The sequence below is a fragment of the Arvicanthis niloticus genome, chromosome 9 (genome assembly GCF_011762505.2).
Source record: "Arvicanthis niloticus isolate mArvNil1 chromosome 9, mArvNil1.pat.X, whole genome shotgun sequence".
Classification (NCBI taxonomy): Eukaryota; Metazoa; Chordata; class Mammalia; order Rodentia; family Muridae; genus Arvicanthis; species Arvicanthis niloticus.
This window is the reverse complement of record NC_047666.1, coordinates 12,063,401-12,085,829: the sequence shown is the minus strand read 5'-3', so window position 1 is coordinate 12,085,829 and position 22,429 is coordinate 12,063,401. Positions and strand designations below refer to the sequence as shown.

Genomic DNA, 22,429 nt, shown 5'->3' with positions numbered 1-22,429 from the left:
GTGTCTCATCTCATTGACTGTGAACCTGTATATTAATCAAATGGCTACAGATAATGGTATTTTCTTTTGTGAGGTCTCTTCATATAATGCACTGCCCAGAAAGAGCCATGTGTAAGAGTTATTCTTTGTATGAGGAACTAACTACATGGAAAAGACTTCTGTGGACATAATTCTGACTTAAACCCATGAAATACTTCATCTTAAGAAGAGTGCTGTGTGGAAATCACCAAATATCTTACAACTTTATTTCATCTGATGTAGATCTGAGCATCAAAATGAGAAAACTGTCATGAGAAAATGAGGAACCATAAACACAGAAGCAACAAGAAACGTGACTCTTCTTACTTTAAACTAAGGATGGACTCAGTTTAAGGGGCTGGGATGACAGCTTTGGTGCTAAGTTAATTAGAAATTGCCAGCATTCACAGTCGATGGTCTGTGGACTAGCCTGGATGGTCTCTCCTGAAATGTTTACCTAGGAGAGTTGGTATTTGCTTGTGAAGGGAAAGAATGATATTGCAGGAAAACTCAAGAAATGACCACATGGTCAGTTTCATGGTGATGGCCACTGTGTACTGTGTAGGTTACCTGGGTCAAGATTGGTCCAGCTCAGAGTGCATGCTTTGTTCATACTCTAGCCTGCCTCACAATGACTTGTGCTTCACTGTCAGGATACTCTGTAAAGTCCCTCATGCCCCATGAAGCAGGGAAAGAACAGAGGTGTCTCTAGCCTGCAGGAGAAAGGCACAGTGCCAGGCAGTATCCTGTGTCCTGTGGAGGGAGGGGAGGTGTCTCTAGCCTGCAGGAGGAAGGCACAGTGCCAGGCAGTATCCTGTGGAGGGAGGGAAGGTGTAAACTTGTTTACTATGGATTTTTTTTTCCCCTTTGAATTAAATTCTAGAGTGTCAGGCTTTTTTTTTTTTTTTAACTTTGTTATTCCTAAGTCAAATTTAGTTTTTAGGTTATAACTTATTCTTACCTTCCCACTTCAAGCATCTACATGACATTTAAATGTCATATAAAGTTTATGTAATACAGACATTCTCTTGAGGTTGGTGGAAAATACTTTTGGAAGCAAGACCCTTCACAGTTGGCTCAGGCCATTTTAAGGATGAAGGCTCTGCCTGATCCTCTTGGCACTGGGCATCTCTTTGACAGTCTCTTGTGAAGCTCGTGAAACTTTAAAAAGAATGAGCTTTAACAAGTATTTGACCTTACAGCTTCCTCTGTGAGGTCCTGTAGTCCCAGTGGGCAGGCAGGACAAGGGCCCAGAACTGAAACTTGATCTTAAAATTTACCCTGGAAATGAGGTCTTAGGCTCTTCTTTAAATGTGTGTACTTTATCTGTGAGAGACTGACTGTAGCAGAAGTGGATTCAAAGAAGACAGACCTTGACCAAAGATGCTGAAATATAATATTGGGATCCTTGTACTCTAGAACCATGCCATCACTGATGTCATGCTCATGCTAGCATGCAGGAGGATGCCATCTGTCTCTTTGAGCCTTATTAGAGAAGGTAATGCTAGAGGAAGACTATCAGTCACACAGATGACAGGCATTGGAAACAGCTGTACTGTGGCTTCTTTGAGAGCTGTTCCTTTTCTGGTTGTGGACAAGGCTGCCTTAGGACTCTGCTAGACCAAGAAAACCTTTAGATTCTGATGTAGCCAGAGCCTCTCCACAGTGGCTAAGGTTGTCATTGATCTTTTTCTCTTTTGTGTGATCATCACAGATGCCATTTCTGTTTTATTGATGATTATATGAGACTTTTAATACATAAATGAACGGGTATTGGTGCCTCTTTATTTTTAAATTTTTGAAGAAAAAGAGCCACCTCATTCATAGAGTGTGTATTTTATGAGTGTGTGAGCATTTGATTGAAAATAAGAAAGTTATTAAGAAATTTTTCGTTTTACTTTTTCCACAGCAGCTAATGTGTAGGAAGACATTAAACCCACACCAAATCATGAGGGGATCAGGATCCCCCCAATCTTCTTCTCTAGGTCGCCAATCCCACAGGCTGTGCAGCTTGGATTCCTATGTTTATGCTATGTTTCCACCTCAGTGCTGTCAGCCTTTGGGACAGTGGCTATCAAAAGCCAAGAGCTCTTGTTTATCTGCACTGTATAAGCTGCTGATAGACTACACTAGCCCTCTGGTTTCCCAGCTCAACCTCTCATACAGTGTACTGACAGCCTGTGTTGTCTGTTTCTCAGCCAACTCGGGTTATCTTCAGGGAAAGTATGGAGGCATGGTTTGTTTTGGTTCATCTCCAGGATGTATACGGCGAAGACAAACCAAATACTTTTCACCATTGAACTATCTGTACATTATCTTTGGTAACACTAGAATACTGTAGTCTTGGGGAACACACAGAGGAAACGTAGCAAGAATCACATACGAGGCTTGGTGTTTCATAAGCACACCAGCTGACAGTTGTATGTGGTACTGTAGTGCTTACCATAGCCAGGTACAGGTTCATGAACTTTTCATACTGAATTACAATTGAGTAGATACCAAAAACAGAGTGGCAAATGTATTTTAGTAGCAGATGAGGCCATTAGTTTTGGGGTGAATTTTTCACTGTTGATTTTACTTTAAGATGTAGCAAGAGAAAGTTTTGTTTTTAAGGCATTTTAAAAGCTGTAGCAGGCATATGCTTCATTTACTTCCAAAGAGGCAAACGCAGCTAGACTCGCTTACAGCACATGCTTCGCTCCATGGTATGGGTGGACACCTACACTTTTTCAGTAGCAGTCTTAAACTACTCACAGCCAGGCAGGGGTGGGCTTCTGTAGGATTTAGTGCCTGAACTTTTCTTTTGGGAAGGGGCTGGAGTGAATGTACTGGGTATGGGAGGGAAGCAGAAGGAAACAGGTCTGTGAGTGAGTGTGCATGTGTGGAAATTCATCGTAACCCTCGAAGCTAGCAAGCGACCGCTGACCGCTGTTGGCCGTGCTTCACTCATGACTGCAGCGTGCATGTATCTCTTCGCCGTGTTTTCTTACCTTCACTAAGGATTCATCAGATCATCTTGCTCAGATGGCTCAGGATTGTATTCCTTTGGCTTAACCCCGTGCTCCTGGGTTCTATGGTGTTTCTATAATTATGAATAGTGTTGCACTGTAATCTATCATATAGAGCTATATGTATGGAAATTTTTGATCAGTTTTTTTAAGAGATGTATCCTGTTTGCAAAGGCACAATAAAATTGCATCTTCTAGATTATAGGCAATAAAGATAACAATAAACCTTATTTAACAAATCAGACTGGTACTCTCTGCTTATTTAATTTGGTGGGGGAGGGAGGATGTCTAACATATCCAGTAGTTTCAGGGATTTCATTTTAACTTAACTCTGATATCTTTAATTTATAAATTTCAGACTGATAAAATAGAGTTTTGGAAAACTATGCGACATGATTTGTTGATGTGTGTATTCCTATGTAAAACACATGGCTTCTTCTGTGTGTATTTTTTAAAATTAAAGACTTGCACATTTAAAAAGTGTTTTTGTGGATCCAGTTTGTGAACTTACCAGCTGACAGGAGAAAGCAGAGTAAGAAGAGAAAGCAAGCCCCTTTCTGCATCTGCCTGTGTCTGCATGCACTGAGGGAACGGAAGGGAGTGATATCTTCCATTAACATCTTAACACCAGCAATGTGAGAAGAGGTGGCTGGGCACCTTCTAGACTTGAGGTGCTTCCTGTTTGTTCTCCCTTTGCCCATTCTGTGCTCTGTCCAGAGTGGAACAGATTGCTGGGGTTGGGGGCCACCTCAGCACTGCTGGACCTCCATGAGAAACTAATGCCATCTATACAGAAAAAGAGTGTATTTGTGTTCATTTTGTCTAGTTTTTAAAGAGACAGACTGTTACCAAGGAAGAACCTTCTCTTATAAAATAGCCTGAAAAAGTCCCTAGAGGCATCCTAGGCTATTGGGTAGTATTCCAGTGCCCTCAGCATACAGTAGGCTGCATGGCCATCAATCTGTTGTCTTCCTAGTCTAGGCTTGAGGGCTGCAGAATAGAGAACATGCCAATCATGTAAGAGCCGGGGAAGCGCCTCCCCACATTGGATCTAGGGTAGCAAAGATGAAATATAGATTTTAGAAATAATAATTCAGGAGTGTCAGGAAGTTTGGGAGTGGCCCAACCATTGAGCTGATTGTAATAAATATAAGGCTGTGTGTGTGTGTGTGTGTGTGTGTGTGTGTGTGTGTGTGTGTGTGTGTCATTTGGGAATCCAGAACATTGGGGCAGGTATTGGGGAACTTGAGCTGCCACTGCTGGGAATATTCGAGAGGTTAATTGCCTACGGCAACATGCAGCACCACATAAACAGGGCATAGCATCACACCTGAATCCCAGCACTCAGAGGTGATGGCAGAGAGGTCAGATATTCAAGGTCATTTTCAGCTACAAGGGGAACTCAAGTCTAGCCTGTACATGAGACTCTTTCTTGAACAACAACAAAAACAAAAAAAATCCAGAGATTTGTGCAAAGTTTAGTAGTATAAATGTAGGGGGAAGTTTGAAACAATACTAAATGGGTACAACCAAACTATGAAATGCTATTTAACCATTAAATGGTATTATAAATGTTTATTTACTAAATCCGCTTATAAAAACTGTTGTATTTTAAAACCCAGGCTATATATGTCTTTCTTACACTATATGCATAGGAAATAATCAAGTATAGAATAATAACAATAGATTAACGGTCATGGGTGACTCTTAGTTCCTTCAGGTTTTTATTGCATAGTATCTGTTGCTTACTTTTACTCAGAGAGGAAATTCGATGTGGGGCAGCAGTTTTGACAGTCAGCCCCTTCCCCCACATCTACTCTGCCTCATCCTCACATCTGCCTTCCAGGGGGGATGCTAAGGAATGTTCTCCAAGGAGTCTGTTTATAAAGCATGCTGGTGATCCCAGGAGCACATCCAAGTCTAATGTTTAGAAATGGGAGAGCATAGCTGCCTGCGGCCACGGACAAACTGGGTTTACCTGAAAGGGGGGCTAGAAATGAAAAAAGAGACGGATGAGAGAAGCATGAAGCCAAGACAAAGGTTTCTGATCAAGGCTCAAAGTTTAATATTCAGCTCTTCTAATTTAAAGGGAAAGCGCCACCTAACCGGAGATGAGAGGGAGAACCCATTCTTTGTCACAGCAGGCAAGCTCAGCAGGCAGTCTAAGTTCTAAGTTCCTGTAGCAGGTTGTACAAGCAGCTAAGGTGGGTAACTCCACCTAGGTCCTATTATTTGGTCTATTGTGGTAAACAAGGTCTATCAGGCCTGCTCAAAGCTGGGGGTAGGGCACAGGAGAGGTTGTGCCTACAGCTCTGATGCTTGAATCCTATCAGTCAAACCTCACCCTCTGTGGTACAAGAGACGAGAGAAATCATAGTTCCACAGGAATTTCACAGTGGTGGTTTGAACAGCATTAATTGGGTTTTTTACTATAGTCTTCAGTAATAGAGGGGGCTATTTTCCAGATTTACCTGACGACCAGCAATTTCCCAGTTCCTTACAAGAAGCTCTGATGTCCAGGTGCAGTGCTAAAGGCAGTCCTCCTGTCTTCCATTTGATTACATCTGATGCTCACAGCCAGAGCTGAGCAGATCAGCAAGTTCATACCACTTGCTCCCTTGTGGTTCGAGGCACATCATGCCACTAAAGACAAATACCTAAACAGAGACTCGGGGGATGTGGGCGAGGTCCCTGCACCAGCTAGTGCTCGGGTTCTCTCCTGGTCTACAGGGCCTGCTGTTCCCAGCTCTGATCTTCAGCTTCTCTTATATGATGACCCTGAAACTGGAACTAGCTCTGGTGCTATGGTCTGCTTTTTACGCCATTGTGCGCATACAAGTACGTTTTGTGTCAAAGAGAATTCATAAAGAAAAAGGAACTGTCCCCATCCCACCCCCACTAAAACAATACAGAGGACAATATATAAGACAACAGGAAACTGAAAAAGGAGGGCCCCGTCTCTTGCAAGAGATCTCTGAAGTCATGTAGTAGTTGTGGCTTCCTGGCAGCGCCATTTTACACAAATTTCTCTGAAGGTCTGGGCTTGCCTTCTTGTCTGACTAGGGGTCTGAAAGAGACACAGGAGACCAACCATCACTGTGACAAGAACCTCTTTAAAGTAGTAGCAGCACACACACATACACACACACACACACACACACACACACACACACATACATACACGCGCGCGCGCGCGCCAGTTTTTGATGGCTCCCTAGGCATTAATGAATGAATTACCTCAGCCACCCTTTCCTTTAAGCCCTCAAGGGACCCAGAGAGGGGTCTGTGGCACTGCTCAGGAGAAGTTAAAGACCCTGCCTCTGATCACACAACTCTCAGGTAGCTGAAGCAGCATCTGAGTCCAGTTAGGGTCCCTGGAACCTTCTGGAGTCCCAGGAGGGTGAGATTAGAAGCTGATTGTTTTAAGGCAGCAGATGGCCTGATTCTTATCCTGGTGGCCCAAAACTGAGAATCCAGAAGGGTGTGAGGTGCAACCTCGCCAAGCACAGTGTTGAGCTTGATGTCACACTAAAAGTGGATGCTATTTCAGGACGTGGTAAGAGACCTGAGTGGCTCCTTTTGCCTGAGACTCTGACCTATGACTGCCTAGGGAGCTAATTTGCATAGCTCTGGGTTTTTAGGGCTAGGACGTGCTTTTCTATTTTACATTTCAAAATGAGAGTATTTAGAAAAAGTAAATAAGTGATTGTCTTGCAGAAACAAACCATAAAAACACTGAAAGCCCTCCTCAGGCATTTGTCTTCTGGCTTTCAGCACGTCCCCGGCAACACAATCTGCACAGCAGCTCTCCCGCTAAGCCCTTCTGTGGCCCCTCCTTTTCTTAGGAGTGCATTCCAATACCTCATCAGCTTTCTGCTTTCTCCTTGTTCAGGGACTGGCTGACTCCTTGTCCCCTGCCACCAGGACTTCACTGGCACAACCTCTCTCTGGGAAAGATTCCCAAAGCACCATCAATGCCACTGGGACCACGGCTGCCCAGGGTGAGCAGACCTACCATTCAGAGACTTTACTCACCTGGGACACTTGCAAACACGCCTTCGGTTCCCTAGACAAGGAAGAAGGGAGAGTGAATGCCCTCTTGCAGTCTCCAAATACCATTTCAATAGCTTCCTCCACCCCAGACCTCTGGGGCTCACAACTCTTCAGACTTGGAGTGAACACTACTTTACCTACTCTTTCCTCAAGTTTCAATTAAAAATAAACATTTTAGCTGGGCTGTTGTTACCCACGTCTTTAACCCCATCACTTGGGAGGCAGAGGCCAGTGGGTCTCTGTGAATTTGAAGGCAGCCTGGTCTACAAAGCGAGTTCCAGGACAGCCAAGGGCTACACAGAGAAACCGGGTCTTAAACAACAACAAAATAAAAGCATAAATACATAAATAAAACATTTTAAATTTGGTTTGGTGGCCTATGCCTGTAGTCCCAGCACTCTCAAGTGGAGGGAGGCAGAAGGATCAGATCAAAAGTTTGAGGTTATCCTAGGCTACCTAACTAGTTTCCAGCTAGCCTAGACAACATGAAATGAAACCCTTTCTTGGGGAGGAAGAGGCGTTGTGAGTGCAGATGTGAGTGGATCTGGGAATCTGTAGACCTGGCTGGTGTAATCACCTGTATACTCAGAGAAATGAATGGTTTGTGAGGTGAGATCAAAGGCAAATCTCAAGCCAGCCATGGTTTTGACTCAGCCTTCATGGGCCGGGATCTCAGGGCACATAGCCCCCCTCCCTAGTGTGCTTAAACTATCCTGGCTGTGCTAGCTGCTGATTTAGCTGCTCTTGGGGGTCCTGGAATAGGATTCTGTTCCAAAAAAGTTCCCAGAAGGTAGAAAGAACAGCGGGGTGGCCTACCTGTCTCCTGCCTTCAAGAAAGAACCCGCTGCACTGGCCCTACAGGTCAGCTGGAGCGCGCGCATCTCCCTGCAACCTCCAAACTTAATCTCCCAGAAGGGATGTCTGGAGTGGGCACAAGGTACAGACTCCTCCCGGAGCACAAAGCCGTCTCCTCCAGGCGGGACTCCCAGGACTTACTGTGGTAGCAGATGAGAGTGGCGACCAGGGACAGCAGAAGGAGCCCGCAGAGTCCGGCCAAGGGTGCCCAGATGTAAATACTACAGGCGAAGTCCAATCCCGTCTCCTCCACTAACGAGATCCGAATGAATGGAATTTAGAAACCCTCTGGGACAGCCCCCAACCCCGCCCCCAGCACGTCTCCCGGTCCAGTCCAGGCTCCCTCCAAGACCAGGATTTTTCTTGACAAGGAACACCCCCTTCCCCCCCCCTCCCCCCCCCCCCCCGCCTATCTATGTTCCCCAATCGCGGACCATGAGGCCACCTAACCTGAGCTGCCGGCCCCGGGCCGGCAAGCTTCTGGTCTCAGGGGCCGAGATGTCCCGTTAGGGGGCACCGGTGTGGGAGCTCGCGACACTGGCTTGGTAGTAGTAGAGTGCACTGCAAAAGCAACAGGGTGTCTGCGGGTCAGGCTGGAGTTGTGGATGCACCAGCCTCTTTCCACTTAGCCTTTACCCAAGAAGGAGCCTTTTCCTGGCTTTTAACTAGAGAAAGAAGGGCCCCCTGGATCGTGCTGGGCCACTCCGCTGCTCGCACATGCGGAGCCAAGTGTGATTTGGGGCCAATGCGCCTACACCAGATCCAGCAGCTAAGCGGCTGCGGCCTTCCACCAACCCAAAGCTGGAGTCAATACCAGAACTCTTATCTTGGAGCCTACAGGGGCAGAAACACACACACACACACACACACACACACACACACACACACACACACACACATCCAGACTCCAGAGGGTTAAAAGTCACTTCTAATCCCACCCAGCACCTCAGCCTCAGTTTTCTGGTCTGTAAAATGGGAACAGCGTAGAAGTAGCCTCCAAGGGACCCCAAGAGATTTAAGAAGAGGGAATCTGTGTAAAACATGTTCAGATGTGACCCCTAAAATCCAGGGGAAGGAACCTCCACTTCCAAACCTTTCTCAAAGACTGGCACGAGAGGACTGAAGTACATCACTGAGTTGCTGGTGACTGAGCAGAAATAGTAGCCTTGGTTTTCCTCGACGAATTTGTTCAGGATGAGGATGCACTTGGTCTTCTCCTCCCTCTTGGCAGAGAACAATTCCGGATCCAGTTTATCGTTCCACTTCTTCCCGGAGTTCGATAAAGGTAAATAGACGATGAAGATGGGCTGGGGTTGTTTGGAGCTGGAGCTCTGGAAGAGCCAAGAGCATCCTTGCGAAGTGGTCCAAAGCACTTCGCATGTCAGCTCCACCTTCTGGCCAACTTTGGCGTCCATTTTCTTTGGCGACATTCGGAACTGTCTGGAACTCTGGAGCCTAGGGACATCTGCAGGTGCCAGGTTAGAAGGCTGAGTCGGGAGTCCCCGAACCCTTGATGTGCTCCAGCCCCTGCTCTCCCCGGGATTATTAACTCACCCAGCAGAAGCAGGTTCAGCAACAGAAAGCAGGTCAACCGTGAGGCCATGATATGCTCCCCACAGCACCGTAGGTCAAGCTAGGGCTCTAGGGGTGGGGCCCAGGAACAGGGCGGGAGATGCAAGGTGGGGGGTGCGGGGCGTGGAGGGTGAGAAAACTGCTCCCTTCGCCGGCTGCAGACAGAGCTGACTTTTTTTATTTGAGGATATGATGTCACCCAAAGTCCCCACCAAAGATAGTTAGCCTTCTTTTCGCAGTTATCACCTTCTAGGGGCCTGGGAACTCAGAGAGAGAGTGCAGCCCTGCAGAGCAGGGGAGGGGAGTTGAAAACTGAGATTTGGGGGAAGAGAAAACACTTGGAAAGGGGCCTTGGGAATTAATTGTTCTTCTGCACGAATGGCTAAAAGACGAAAGGAAAAAGACCAAATCTTAATAAAATGAGAGTGACAGGACATGAAGGGAGAGGAGTGTCACTCTCCTTTGTCTTTTTCTCATAGACAGTCTTGGGTAGCCCAAGCTTGCTTCAGACTTACTTCACAGCAGAGGCTGGCCTTGAATTCCAGACCCTCCTGCCCTTCCACTTCTTTTGCTGGCAGTAGTGTCCTTTTGCTTCTTGTCTGGAGGTTGACTGGAAAGAGAATTTCAATTCCAGCAAAGCAGACTAGACATTAACCAGAAGGGTCTTACACCTCCCATCCAGGGGACATGCAAGGGGGCAGTTCAACGGGAATCCTGAATGGTACTCTTAGCTGCTGACAAAATCCAATTGGATGATGCAGCTACATACTTTGACCATCATTCTTATCCAGGGATCTGACAGTATCACCCCATGACTGGCACAGCTAGATGAAAACAGGTCCCTGACTTGGTTGGGGACTAGCCTTGGGTAGGTGCTGGCTCCACCCAAGCCACTGTCCCTGGCTTTGCCATGCACCTGCAGCCACTGCCTCGTAGACAGGCGTTTGCCTTGTTGCTTACTTACGCCTGTATTTCTAAGCTCTTGCTGCACACTGCCTGGCAAATGCCAGGGCCCCTACCATCTGACTTGGGCCTTTGGCTTTCTCTATTGCTTGCATGCATGTGTGTGTCCTGGGTGAATCTTGGGTGCAGGCATTTACTTTTCTCTGTCCCTGGCACACACAGATTTCATTCCTTCTTGCCCACTACCATCCTAAAAGCTGCCAGTCTCAGGGATGTGTTTTCCTCTTGATTGTCCACAGCTTGCACTTAGTAGGGTTTTCCACTTAGAATACCATACAGGGTGCACCTCACACGTTACTGCTTGATTCTAGTGGGAGGCAGGTTGCCTGGCATTCTCTACCCCACATCTGGGTTCTGCCCAGTGGCAATCTGTTTGCCAGACCCTCCACAGAGCTGAGTATGGCCACCATGTCCAGTTTCCACAAACAAGCGTTGGATGGAGTGTGTTGCTGATGTTACGTCCTAACCTGTGTTTACTGAGCTGCACCCCTCTGACGAGGTTTGCCTTTTGTTGTTGTTGTTTACATTTGATGACAAGATCTCAGCTCTGTAGCCTAGGCTGGCCTGGAACTTACAGTGTAGTTCAAGCAGGCCCTGAGTTCATGGTAATCCAATTAAATTAATTCTTTAGGGTGCTAGGATTACAAGCTTGAGCCACCAAGCTCCAGAACGGCTGACGTTTATGAACAAGTATTGGGTGAGCTTTTAGAAACTGCTTGGTCTCCATGCTCCCTACTCTAAGAATACCCAGATGCTGACTCTAATATTTTATGTTTAGAGTTGTTTAAAGTATAATTTAATGTACTTTATTATTATTATTTGGTGTGAATGTGTGTGATATATGTGTCTGGGAGGGAACATACATGCCACAGCGTGAGTGTGAAATCAGAGAACAGCCCTGTGGAGTCAGTTCTCTTCTTCCACCTCTGTATGGCTTCTGGGGATGGAACTTAGGTCAATAGGCTTTCGTGGCCAGCACAGTACCTATTGTGGCTTCTAAAGTGGCTTCTTAAATGACAAGAGTAATATATTCCTGAAAAAAAAAAAAGTTACACACAGGGCTGGAGAGATTGCTCAGTGGGTAAAGTATTTGCTATGAAAGCATGAAGTCCTGAGTTCGGATCCTTAGCACCCATTGCCAGGAGGAAGAGACAGGGATGCCTGAAGCAAGCTGACTAGTTAGACTAGCGGAATCATCAAGCCATGGGTTCATTGAGAGAACCTGTCTCAGCATATAACACGGAGAACAATGAAACATATCTACTTTGGGCCTCCACACTCTTGAGTATGTGCACCTGCAACCCCACACTTGTGTACCCCACACAGACACACGTGCATACATATAAACAAGCGTAAATTTTAAAATGCCAGACAGTACAAGAGTAAGTACAGAGAAAGTCCTCTGTCTCATCTTTCCTCATTTGTCCTCAGTTCTTCAGGTAAAACCATGGTAACAGGTGACTGTATCTCTTAGATGGTATCTGGGCACAGATGTTTATCGTTTCAAATCATTTGTTACAGGGGTAGTGTTACAAAATCTATTTTCAAGTTTCCTACTTGATAATAGAAGAAAACCTTTTCACACTAGCAGTTGGAGACCCACTTCATTTCTTTGCATGATGCCTTTCACCTAGCTGTTTAGTTTATTTTGTTTTATTAGTAGGCCTTTAAGCCGGTTCCCATTTTAATAATTACTGTACCATCAAGGCTGTGGTATGAAAAGATACATTATTCCTGATACGTTGTATCACTGAATTCATAAAGTGCACATAATACTTTCAATTTTCAAAAGATACATGTATTTATTTAGTGTGTGTGTACACTAATGTGCCTCAGTACTACAGGTCAGAGGACAGATTAGGGGGCTCAGTTTCCTCCTTCTCCTATGTGGGTCCCAGGGATTGAACTCAAGTCAGCAAGTCACTTTACCTTGTAACTGTCTCACTCGGGCCTCACATAATGCTTTCAAGTGGAGGATGAGCGAGTTAAAGAAGGGAAAACCTTTGTAATGACCAGCAAGTGTACATGCACGCGTGTGTCTATAGGCATATGTATAGTGTGTGTATGAGTATAGTGTGTATGTATGCATGGATGTATATGCACATAGACTGTATATGTGTGTGTAGTGTGTATATATATTTGTGTGCATATGGTGTGTGTGTGTGTGTGTGTGTGTGTGTGTGTGTGTGTGTGCTTCTGGATGGAAAGACACAGTGCTTCTCTTAAGTTACATGAATGAAGACAACAAGGAAGCAGGTAGGTTTAGGTCACCCACACAGCAAATCTTGGTTTACATGACAATTTCCCATTATACCTGGTCACTGCTCCTCCTACAGGAGGATGTTCACAGGACCTGCTGGCCAAAGTATACAGTCAGGGGAACATGGAAAGACACAAAAATATGCCTTTTCAGGTGAGGGCCACAGTCAACCTTTAGTTATGTGGACCCCCTTCAGAACCAGGTCCCCAAGTATGATGATGGATAGATTTGGGGTGAAAATGGCTATTCCATTTCAATCTCTGTGAAGTGAGCTATAGCTAGCGTAGGGGTCTTCAAGTCTTGCAGCTAAGAAAGCTCAGCCATGGGGGTACCATTCCCCTTTGTACAGAGTATCATGGGAAGTGAGGGGAATGCCAAAGCAACATGTCAAACCCCCCAAAGAGGTTCTGTGACCCCAATAATACTGTTCACAGAAGCTGGTGGGTTCTCGATGTTAACCACAATGACATCCGCCCTGAAGCAGGCAGCAGAACTGATGTGACTGCACGTGTTCTGAGATGCTTGCTTTCTGTAGCCCAGGTGTGCAGGCTGGGGCTGTGTCTACCCATCATAGCAACTGATCTGCAGCCTATCCTGTGATACTCACATGGGGTAATGGGAAGAAAGGCTGGCACAAAGCACAATGGCTGTACTCTGTCACACAAGTGTCTCCTCCAGGTTCTGAAGAGCAAATTCATCACCGGGCAGTAGTGGCACACGCCTTTAATCCCAGCACTTGGGGGCAGATGCAGGTGAATTTCTGAGTTTGAGGCCAGCCTGGTCTACAGGGTGAGTTCCAGGACAGCCAGGACTACACAGAGAAACCCTGTCTCGAAAAACAAACAAAAAATTTTTTAAAAAAAGGCAAATTCTCACTATGTAGCCATGGCTTGCCTGGACCCCCCTCACTATGTAAACAAGGCTAGACTCAAATTCTCAGAGATCTGCCTGCCTTTCTGTTTCACCAGTGTTGAGATTAAAGATATGGACCACTATAGCTGGCCCTTTCTTTCATAAGACATGATAGCATAGCTAGCAGTAGCCCTTTGAGTTGGTCTGAATGAGAACGATCCCACCTGCTCATTTGTCTGAATACTTGGTCACCTGTTGGAACTGTTTGAGAAGGATTAGGAGGTGTGGTTTTCTGTTGGAGAAGGTGTGTCACTGCGGCAAGGCTTTGAAGTTACAAAAGATTTCCTGCCGCTGGGTGGTGGTGGTGCATGCCTTTAATCCCAGCACTTGGGAGGCAGAGGCAGGCAGATTTCTGAGTTTGAGGCTAGCCTGGTCTACAGAGTGAGTTCCAGGACAGCCAGGACTACACAGAGAAACCCTGTCTCGAAAAACCAAAAAAAAAAAAAAAAAAAAAAAAAAAAAAAAAAAGATTTCCCAGTGTGTCCTTTCACTATTGCTCTTTGTGGGTCAGGATGTGAGCCCCAGTGTCATGCCTGCCTGCCCATCACTATACTTCCCATCATGATGACGATGAACTCCTGTCCCTCTGGAACTTTAATGTTCCCTTCAATAAGTAGCCTTGGTCATGATGTTTTATCACAGCAATAGAAAAATAAATAAGGCACCCTAGGGTGAGCTTTATCCTTATGTTTTTAAAACATGACAATGAAATAATTTTAACTTATGCAAGTGGGAATTACAACAGAAAGACACTTGTCATCCGGGCTCTTGTGCCACAGACAGCAGAGACAACTTGGAACCATGACACTGAACTCACCCACTGCTTCCCTCAGGGATCGTACAGGCAACTCTGCAGATGTCAGGACCTCATTTGATCTCAGTCACAAAGACCTGTCAAGAGGTTCTGTTGCATCTAGAAGATACTCTTTCAGCAACCCCTGGCTCTTAGAATCTTTCCTTCCCCTCTTCCATGACACCCTTGATGTTTGTGGAGATGGGGTGTGATGTATTGGCCCCATTTATGGCTGGGCACTCCACAGTACCCTCAGCATTCTCTGTACTTTGGCTGGTGAGCATCAGTGTCAGCCACCTTTTACATCTGAAATTAACTAAATCCTGGTAGCTGGGTATACCTGTGAGAGATTGTCTTGGTTGGATTACTTGAAGTGAAAGATCCATCCTAATCTGGGCCACACCTTTGGATACAGCCCACACAGAAGAACATGGAAGGAGGAAGCTTTTGCTCTTGGCCTGCTTGCCCTCACTCTCACTGGCAAGTTCATCTATTCCATACCTTCACTGGTATTAAAACCTACTTATTCAGGATTCCAACATGATCTGAAAACTCACCACTCTCCAGGTCCTCCCTGGGACTCCAACATCAGAGTGGGACTGCTGAGACTCCAGCCTCATGGGCTGAACAACTGCCAGATCCTTGGCCTTTCTGTCAGGGGACAGTCATTACTGGGCTATAAGCCATGGTAACATATCCTGTATGTGTGTATGTATGTATATGTGTATATGTATAGATGAGAACTCTGTTCATCGTATAAACTCACAGCAGCTGTGGTTGCCCACCCAAGAGCTAAAGATCGAGCTGGTCAACAAGCTAGCATGATGGGGGAGGGGCACTTGCTTGAGGCACCACAAGTAGTGTAGGTGTTGTTGGCAATTGATGGCCACTAGGAGAGGGAGCTGTGGTCCCTGGATGGTTGGCCATGCTCCAGTGGATGACAGCCCCTCACCCATGTGCATATGGGTAGCATTTATTAGACTCAGTGGGCTATTAAAAAAGGAGAAAGAGATCTGGGAGGAGTTAGTTGGAGGGTGATGGTGGTGGTGACAACATCAAAATAACATTGTATACATGTATGAATTCCTAAAGAATAAACATACCTATCAAGGACTCAGGAGGTATCTCAGGGGTAGAGTGTCCACTTAGCACATGTGAGATCCTGAGATCAATTATCATACTACACCCAAATATATCATGAATGCATGCATGCATACATACATATGCACATATGTACATGCATGCATATACGTATACATACATATAATGCATGTGTGCATTCGTATGCATACATATATACATGCCCACATATTCTTATGCATATACATGTATGCATACATACATATATACATACTTGCATGCATACATACACACATACATATACACACATCACATGCAGATAAATATAGACATAATAAAAAAAACAATCTTGCTTCCTTCATTTTTATTTCCCCCCACGTGGAACTTCCAAGTTTAACTAGATTGCTTTTAGATCTAGCCTGAGCTTTGGTAATGGCTTCTGAAATGAACAACTTACCTTTATTTTTATCTTTTCCAGTGAAAATCTCATCCTGCTAGCTCCATACATGTGACCAAAAGGGTTTCCCATGGAAGCCTCTGAGAATGTCGTCTGGTCCTATATGCTGCCTATGAGGAGGCCCTGCAATGCTCATCCCATGGCCCCATCTCTGCTCTGACCTATTTGACCTCTTCACTTCTCCTAGGGTTGGTATCTATTCCTCAAAGGAGACTGCACACTTCTGCCTCCCCGCCATTGAGTGTACTATTCTCTGCTTGCAAACTCTTCTCAAGACTCAGCTCAAGTAGTATATTGTGGTGCACACTCATAATTCTAGCACATTAAAAGTAGAGGCAGGAGAATCAGAAATTCAAAGTCACCCTCAGCTACTAGCAAGTTCAAGGCCAGCCTAGACTATATAAAAGTCCATCTTAACAAAACAAGACAAAATAAAACAAACATCAGATCAGTGAGGCAGTTTTCCTGATGGAATTGTGCTTTCCCACTATTCCCAATTCCAAGCTATAAAGACCATGGATATCCTTGTTTGTGTCACCTGGACTTTGAGCATATCTGGACCTCCCTACCCAGTCCATGGTTCCTTGAAGAAGACACCTGATTGGGTTCATGTTTATACTGGGCACCATACCTGGTCTTCAAGAAATATGTATTCAGGGGCTGAAGGTGAAATGACTAAGCCTGTTAGATGCTTGCTACCAAGCCTGACGACCTGAGTTTGATCCCTTGGACTCTAAAGTTGTCCATTGACAACATGCTATTTACATATGTGCTGTGTGTAAAAGCACCTCCTTGGAAAGCCCTGTGACCTGAATTTGACCTGAACCCCACACTGAAGGAGAGAAACAGTTCTTAGAAGTTGTCCTATAGACCTCCACATGTGCAGTACGGCAAATGTGTGCACATGTCCACGCACAATGCAATAAATACGTAAACAAGACTGAGTGAAATTTGAAGATAGACCACCTTTGTGCTTGCTTATTTTTCAAGAAAAAAATGACAAAAGTCAATAGACTAGTGACTTGTAACAAAGCACGGGTGAACAGATAAGCAGAAGATATACACAATGAAATACACTTCAGGGAGCTGGAGGGTGGCTCTGCAGTTAAGCGCAAAGGTTTGGTTCCCAGCCCCGTGTGCTGGCTCACAGCCATCTGCTACTCCAGTCTCTAGGAATCTGATGTCCTCCTCTGGCCTTCAAGGGCACCAGGCATGAATGTGATGCACCTACATACATTCAGGCAAGACACTCATACACATAAAGTAAAAATAAACAATACTGTTCAGCGTTAAGAAGGGAGGGTTTCCAGAAGAGTGCTTCAATATGGATGAGCCTTGAGGATGACATCTTGCTAGGTGATATGAGCCACACACAAAAGATGAGTGGGCTCCTTATGGCTCCAGTCTGATCGACAACAGTGGGGGGGGGGGGCGGGGAAATAGGGTGGTAGTTGCCAGGCAGGGTGTGTGTCGAGGAGTTACTATTCAACTGTGCAGAGTTTCACTTTTGCAAGATGAGAAGTGCTTCTGAGAAGGCTGTGGCCATCTGTGTAACAATGTGAATTGTTGGCTACTTAAGTATCCAAGTTTAAAAGATTGAAGGCAGTAACCTTATGGGTATCTTGCCACAATTTTTTTTTAATGAATAAATGGTTGCATACGCTTTCAAGTTTGAGGCAAGGGGAATCCAAAAACAACAGGGTTCTGTAGCAACTGCTGCCGTCCATTCATCTACTCCTTTTTGGACAGGTCTTTAAGGCCAGTTCTGACTTTTACTATCACAATCAACATTGTAAGGAACATCTTTGTGTTACTTAGAGTTCAAATATAACATTTTCTCAGGCTGTGGATGTAGCTAAGTTGCTTGTTTGAGACACATATGTGATCCTTAGCAGCAAAGGAACTGGGCATAGCAGCACATGACTGTAATCCCATGACTGGAGAGAAGGAAGCAGGAAGATCAGAAGTTCAGGCTATCCTTGGCTACCTAGAAAGGTCAAGATCAGCCTGGACTACATGAAACTCCATATTAACTGGCGGGGGAGGGGGGATGAGATTTCTTCTAGTTAGAGAGATCACTCAGGACTCTTGTAGAGCATCTGAGTTGCCCCCAGCCCACATCACATGGCTTACAACTGTAAGTCAAGCTTTAAGGGATCTGACACATCTGTTCTTCATGGGCATATGAACATGCAGGAGTGCATGCACACACACACACACACACACACACACACACACACCTTAAATGATTTCTTTATTTTTATTTTGTGCATTAATGTTTTGCTTACATGTCTGCATGTATGTCTGTGTGAGGACGCCAGATCCTCTAGAACGGGAATTATAGTTAGTTGTGAGCTGTCATGTGGGTGCTGGGAATTGAACCAGGGTCCTCTGGAAGAGCAGTCAGTACTTTTTAACCACTGGGCCATCTCATCTCTCCAACACCATACACCGTTTTTTATAAAAGGTATTTCTCTGAGTGTTGAGTTGTAAAATGAGTGAATGACTTGACAAGCACATAACAACCTGGAAAAGAACACCTTACCCCAAACTTCCCTTCCCCTCCGGTGCCTGTAGGTAAGAGTCTCTCCAAAGCAGTGACATTAGTTTACACTCACACTTCTCAATGTTCCGTCTTTCAGATCTGTGTGTGCTGACGCCCTCACGGCTGTGATAAAACTCTGACCAAAAGCAACTTGAAGAGGAAAGAATGTATCTGGCTTACACTTCCAGGTCACAGAATCCCAGAGGGAAGTTGGGACAGGAACTTGAAGCAGAAACCATAGAGGAATACTGCTTGAAAGTTAGCTCCCACATCCATGTTCTGATAATTTTCTGATCCAGCCTAGACACCCGCTGCCTGGGGATGGTGCTGCCTCCCACGAGCTGGGTCCTCCCACATCAGCCATCAATCAAGATCATGCCCCACGGACATGCCCACAGGCCAATCTGATAGAGGCCATTCTTTAATTTCTGGTCCCTCTTTCCAAGTGGCCACAGGTTGTGTTGGCAGCTGCAGCTAGCTAGACAGTCAATATTTCATAGTCTCAACTTGCACCTCTCCAGTTTGCTAAGGTACAAACTGAGTATATTACCACGTGTCTGTTGGCAACTCAGCCTCCCTCTTCTACAAATCACCTCTTTGAATCCTTTGCCCGCTGTTTGGTGGAGTCGCAACAGGATGACAGGAGCTGAGGAACCTTTCTATACTGGATGTATATATGAATATGGATACACCTTCCACATTCAAATTTCTTAAAAGCACAGCCCCCTCAGCACGCGCACGACCCTTGTTTTCAGTCTTTCTTCTTTCTGTTGTATGGGAGGTAAGTCTTGAAACAAATTACTCCAAATTGAAACTTTTAAAAGTCAATGGAAACTTTGTACTTTTAAATTCAAGAGGCTTCATTTGGGCACTGGCCACGGAGGCAGACAACAACCTCAGTTCAACCATAAATGTTTCCCTTTCTTGTTCTACAAATTGTGACCTCATTACTGGTGAGAGAGAGCCAAGCCCCAGTGAGTTTCTGAAGGGATCTGAGCAGTCTGTGTTCCATGTGCTGAGCTGCTTAAGACAGAAGGTGCAGTGATGGGAACTTGGGGGAGCCACACCTTGTTTCCACTACCCACCAGAGCCCATGGGCCTAACTTCTTCAGTCTGGAACCACACATGGAGTATTTCTCCTCTGGGAAACCCAGAGAGAGGAAGTTAGAGATAAAAGTTAGAAATTCTCCTTAGTGAGGAGAATAAAGATGAGGAAAGATCAGGGCTGCTCCCCTTCTGTCCCGGTGGTCCATCCTCCTTTGGGTGGTGTGGAGGGAGAGACTTTCTTGAGAAACTCTCTCTACTCGATGTTTCCCAGTTTAGCTTCTGCATTTTTTTAAATGCAGGCTCCTTTGGGATGTCCCTGAAATGGTCTAGAAGCAGAGCCACTACCTTGAGTCTCCCCCCACTGTCTTCTACGAAGCTTCTTAAGAACAGCATGCAGAGATGTGGTTGATGGAGCTGGCTGATTCTGTGCTGATCACTCACGTGATTGGCGGTCTTCTACGCTGAAGAGCACAGGAGCAAAGACTACAGCCACAAGAGAACACATGATGATATAATGAAGCACACAGCTCCTCTTAGGTGGACAGGAGCCCAGCCAGAGGGCTCCAAACCATGTGAGAGAAACGATTGGCTACCAGAGACAGAATCAAAAGAAACAATGCCTTGGCAGACTGGAGCGTGGAGCTAAGAAAGGGTAAGAGCCTAGCTAGCCAGGTGGAAGGTAGGGATCTTGGCTGACAAATACAGAGCCCACTGGCTGGAGAAACGAGGTAGGATTACAGCAGCCAGGCCGAGGAGCTTGACTCTGGGCTAACCTTGGAAGGGTTTAAAATACTTACCTCGGTTGATGCAGAGCCTCAGTCCCCCCTCCCCTATGGCACAGGAATTCATTTTTCTGTTCATAGAAAACCCCAAAGCAGAGCCCCCAACACTTACCCTACCGCTGCCTCAGGGGACAGTGCTGCCCCAGGGGACAGGCCTAGCAGTCTGAAGCTGCACTCTGAAGGTAGAGCACAGATTGTAGCACCAAGGCAGAAACCTGAGTGTCCTGATGGGTTAGGGGATTAGCTGTTCTGGAGTGTAGAGATGGCAATGACCTCAGAGAAGATCCAGGCCAACACGTTATCTTTTGAGGTAGTATCTAAAATAGCTTGGCTGGCCTTGAACTCTGTGTAGCCAAGGTTGGCCTTGAACTCTTGATCCTCTTGCTGGATCAAGTGCTGGGATTATAGGTGTGTGCCACCATGCCCTGCTTCAACACAATTCCTTTTAAAGAAAAAGGAAAGGAGGTGTGTGTGTGTGTGTGTGTGTGTGTGTGTGTGTGTGTGTTGTAGCACAGTGGTAAAGGGGAATATATGAAAGATATAAAAGTTCCGGAAACATGAGTATTTTACCAAGTTACCCAGTGTCTTTACTAAAGGTTCCATCATCAGCCCTACATGGACTGTGTTGGATCCTTATTGGCAGTACGGAGTTGGAGAGGGGAGTAAATGGGGAAGTAGAATTCCCAACACCCAACTACAAGCAAAAGCAATACCCAAACTAGCACAAAATGCACTCTAAAAAGAAGACATGAAACTTGTGGGAGCTGATCTGAGAGGAGTTAAGGTGTTGGGGATTAATATTCCAGTTTCCAGCCTGCTTTAAAAAAAAATTCTTATGCCTCATTTTTAGCCAGTATCTATAACTGTCTTTCTAAAGCTCCCAGAGGTAATTGAGTGCTATCTCATTAATTTTGCCTAATTAGGTGGGCATGTGGGCACTATCTATTTATTACGGCGCAGTGATTTTTAAATATTCTGCAATTTCAATGTTGGTTGTTCTAAGAGTCATTAAAAATAAGTTTATAATTTCCAAGTAGATCGATTTCCCTCCTCTCAGGTCCAAAGTAGCTCCAAAAGGGTGGTTCTGGTGACACTGGTCCCAAACAGGGCTCTGGCTGGTAAACAGAGGATGGGGGCATTTTTCTCTTTACTAGAAAAGCATATCTCATAAGGCAGCTTCCCATTTACCAGGAACCGTCCTTAATCTGCCCGCAAAGGTCAGCTGCCGTTGCCAAGGGCATCTGGTTCTGGGTCAATCAGACAGCCCATATCAGCTCAACGCCCCGCCATGTTGACTGCCGAATAAAGTGTGCTCCATTTTTTGCCATTTTGCTTCTCTCTGCCTTCCTCCCCAACAGCCTTGGGAGTTTGATCCCCAACAAATCTTTCTACCCACGGAGTGGTCGAGTTCCATGGTTTTGCTGCTCTCTTGTTCATATTGTCTTTCATATATAATTTGGTTTCTTTGTAGTCTGAGGTTATAGGTCTATCTGTGCTTTCAGGAATCTGATGACTGATTTAGTGAATAACTTCAGGCATAGTTTTCCATGAGTGATTGCATATGAAATTTTGTATATTAGGACAAATATATACCTTCTTTTTTAAACATCCCATTTATTTATTTATTTATTTATTTATTTATTTATATGTGTGAGCACGCACGTGAAGGTCAGAGGATGGCTTGTGGAGTCAGTTGTCTTTTCTTTCAGGCTCGGCAGCAGGCATCTTTGCCTGCTAAGTATCTCACTGGTCTGTGCTTCTTTATTTTGTTTATTGGAGCTGTTAATTTCCCAGAAAGCTGTAAGTTTTCTTTTTTCATTATTTGTTTGTTTTTGATTTTTTAGAGACAGGGTTTCTCTGTGTAGCCCTGGCTGTCTCGGAACTCACTATGTAGACCAGGCTGGCCTTGAACTCACAAAGATCTGCCTGCCTCTGCTTCCTAAATGCTTGGATTAAAGACGTGTACCACCACTGCTCAGCAAGTTTTCTTAATAAATGTTTGTAGTTTCCAGGCAAGGTATTGAGATACGTTCCTTATGGGGTGAGAACACTCACTGAGCCTCGAGTCCAAACCCAGTCATTTC

General features: G+C 45.3%; 2 protein-coding genes across 3 annotated transcripts in view; one reads left to right on the top strand and one right to left on the bottom strand.

The window, feature by feature from the left end:
* Positions 1-3,268, top strand: part of Rmnd5a (required for meiotic nuclear division 5 homolog A) — a 50,144-nt gene extending 46,876 nt beyond the window's left edge. The window contains exon 10 of the mRNA XM_034511494.2: positions 2-3,268. The gene's annotated coding sequence lies outside the window, so the exon portion shown is untranslated. The remainder of the gene's footprint in view (position 1) is intronic.
* Positions 3,269-4,713: 1,445 nt separating this feature from the next.
* Cd8a (CD8 subunit alpha) overlaps positions 4,714-22,429 on the bottom strand; it is a 24,799-nt gene continuing 7,083 nt past the window's right edge. The window contains exons 2-8 of one of the 2 annotated variants that reach the window (XM_076939898.1): positions 10,022-10,116; positions 9,489-9,888; positions 9,028-9,399; positions 8,385-8,495; positions 8,076-8,186; positions 7,062-7,092; positions 4,714-6,093 (exon numbers count right to left, since the gene is read on the bottom strand). In XM_076939898.1, the coding sequence (XP_076796013.1) occupies positions 6,042-6,093; positions 7,062-7,092; positions 8,076-8,186; positions 8,385-8,495; positions 9,028-9,399; positions 9,489-9,537 (726 nt within the window). In that variant the 5' untranslated portion in view covers positions 9,538-9,888; positions 10,022-10,116 and the 3' untranslated portion in view covers positions 4,714-6,041. Of the gene's footprint in view, positions 6,094-7,061; positions 7,093-8,075; positions 8,187-8,384; positions 8,496-9,027; positions 9,400-9,488; positions 10,117-22,429 lie in introns of both variants that reach the window. The other variant, XM_076939899.1, reaches the window with a different exon arrangement.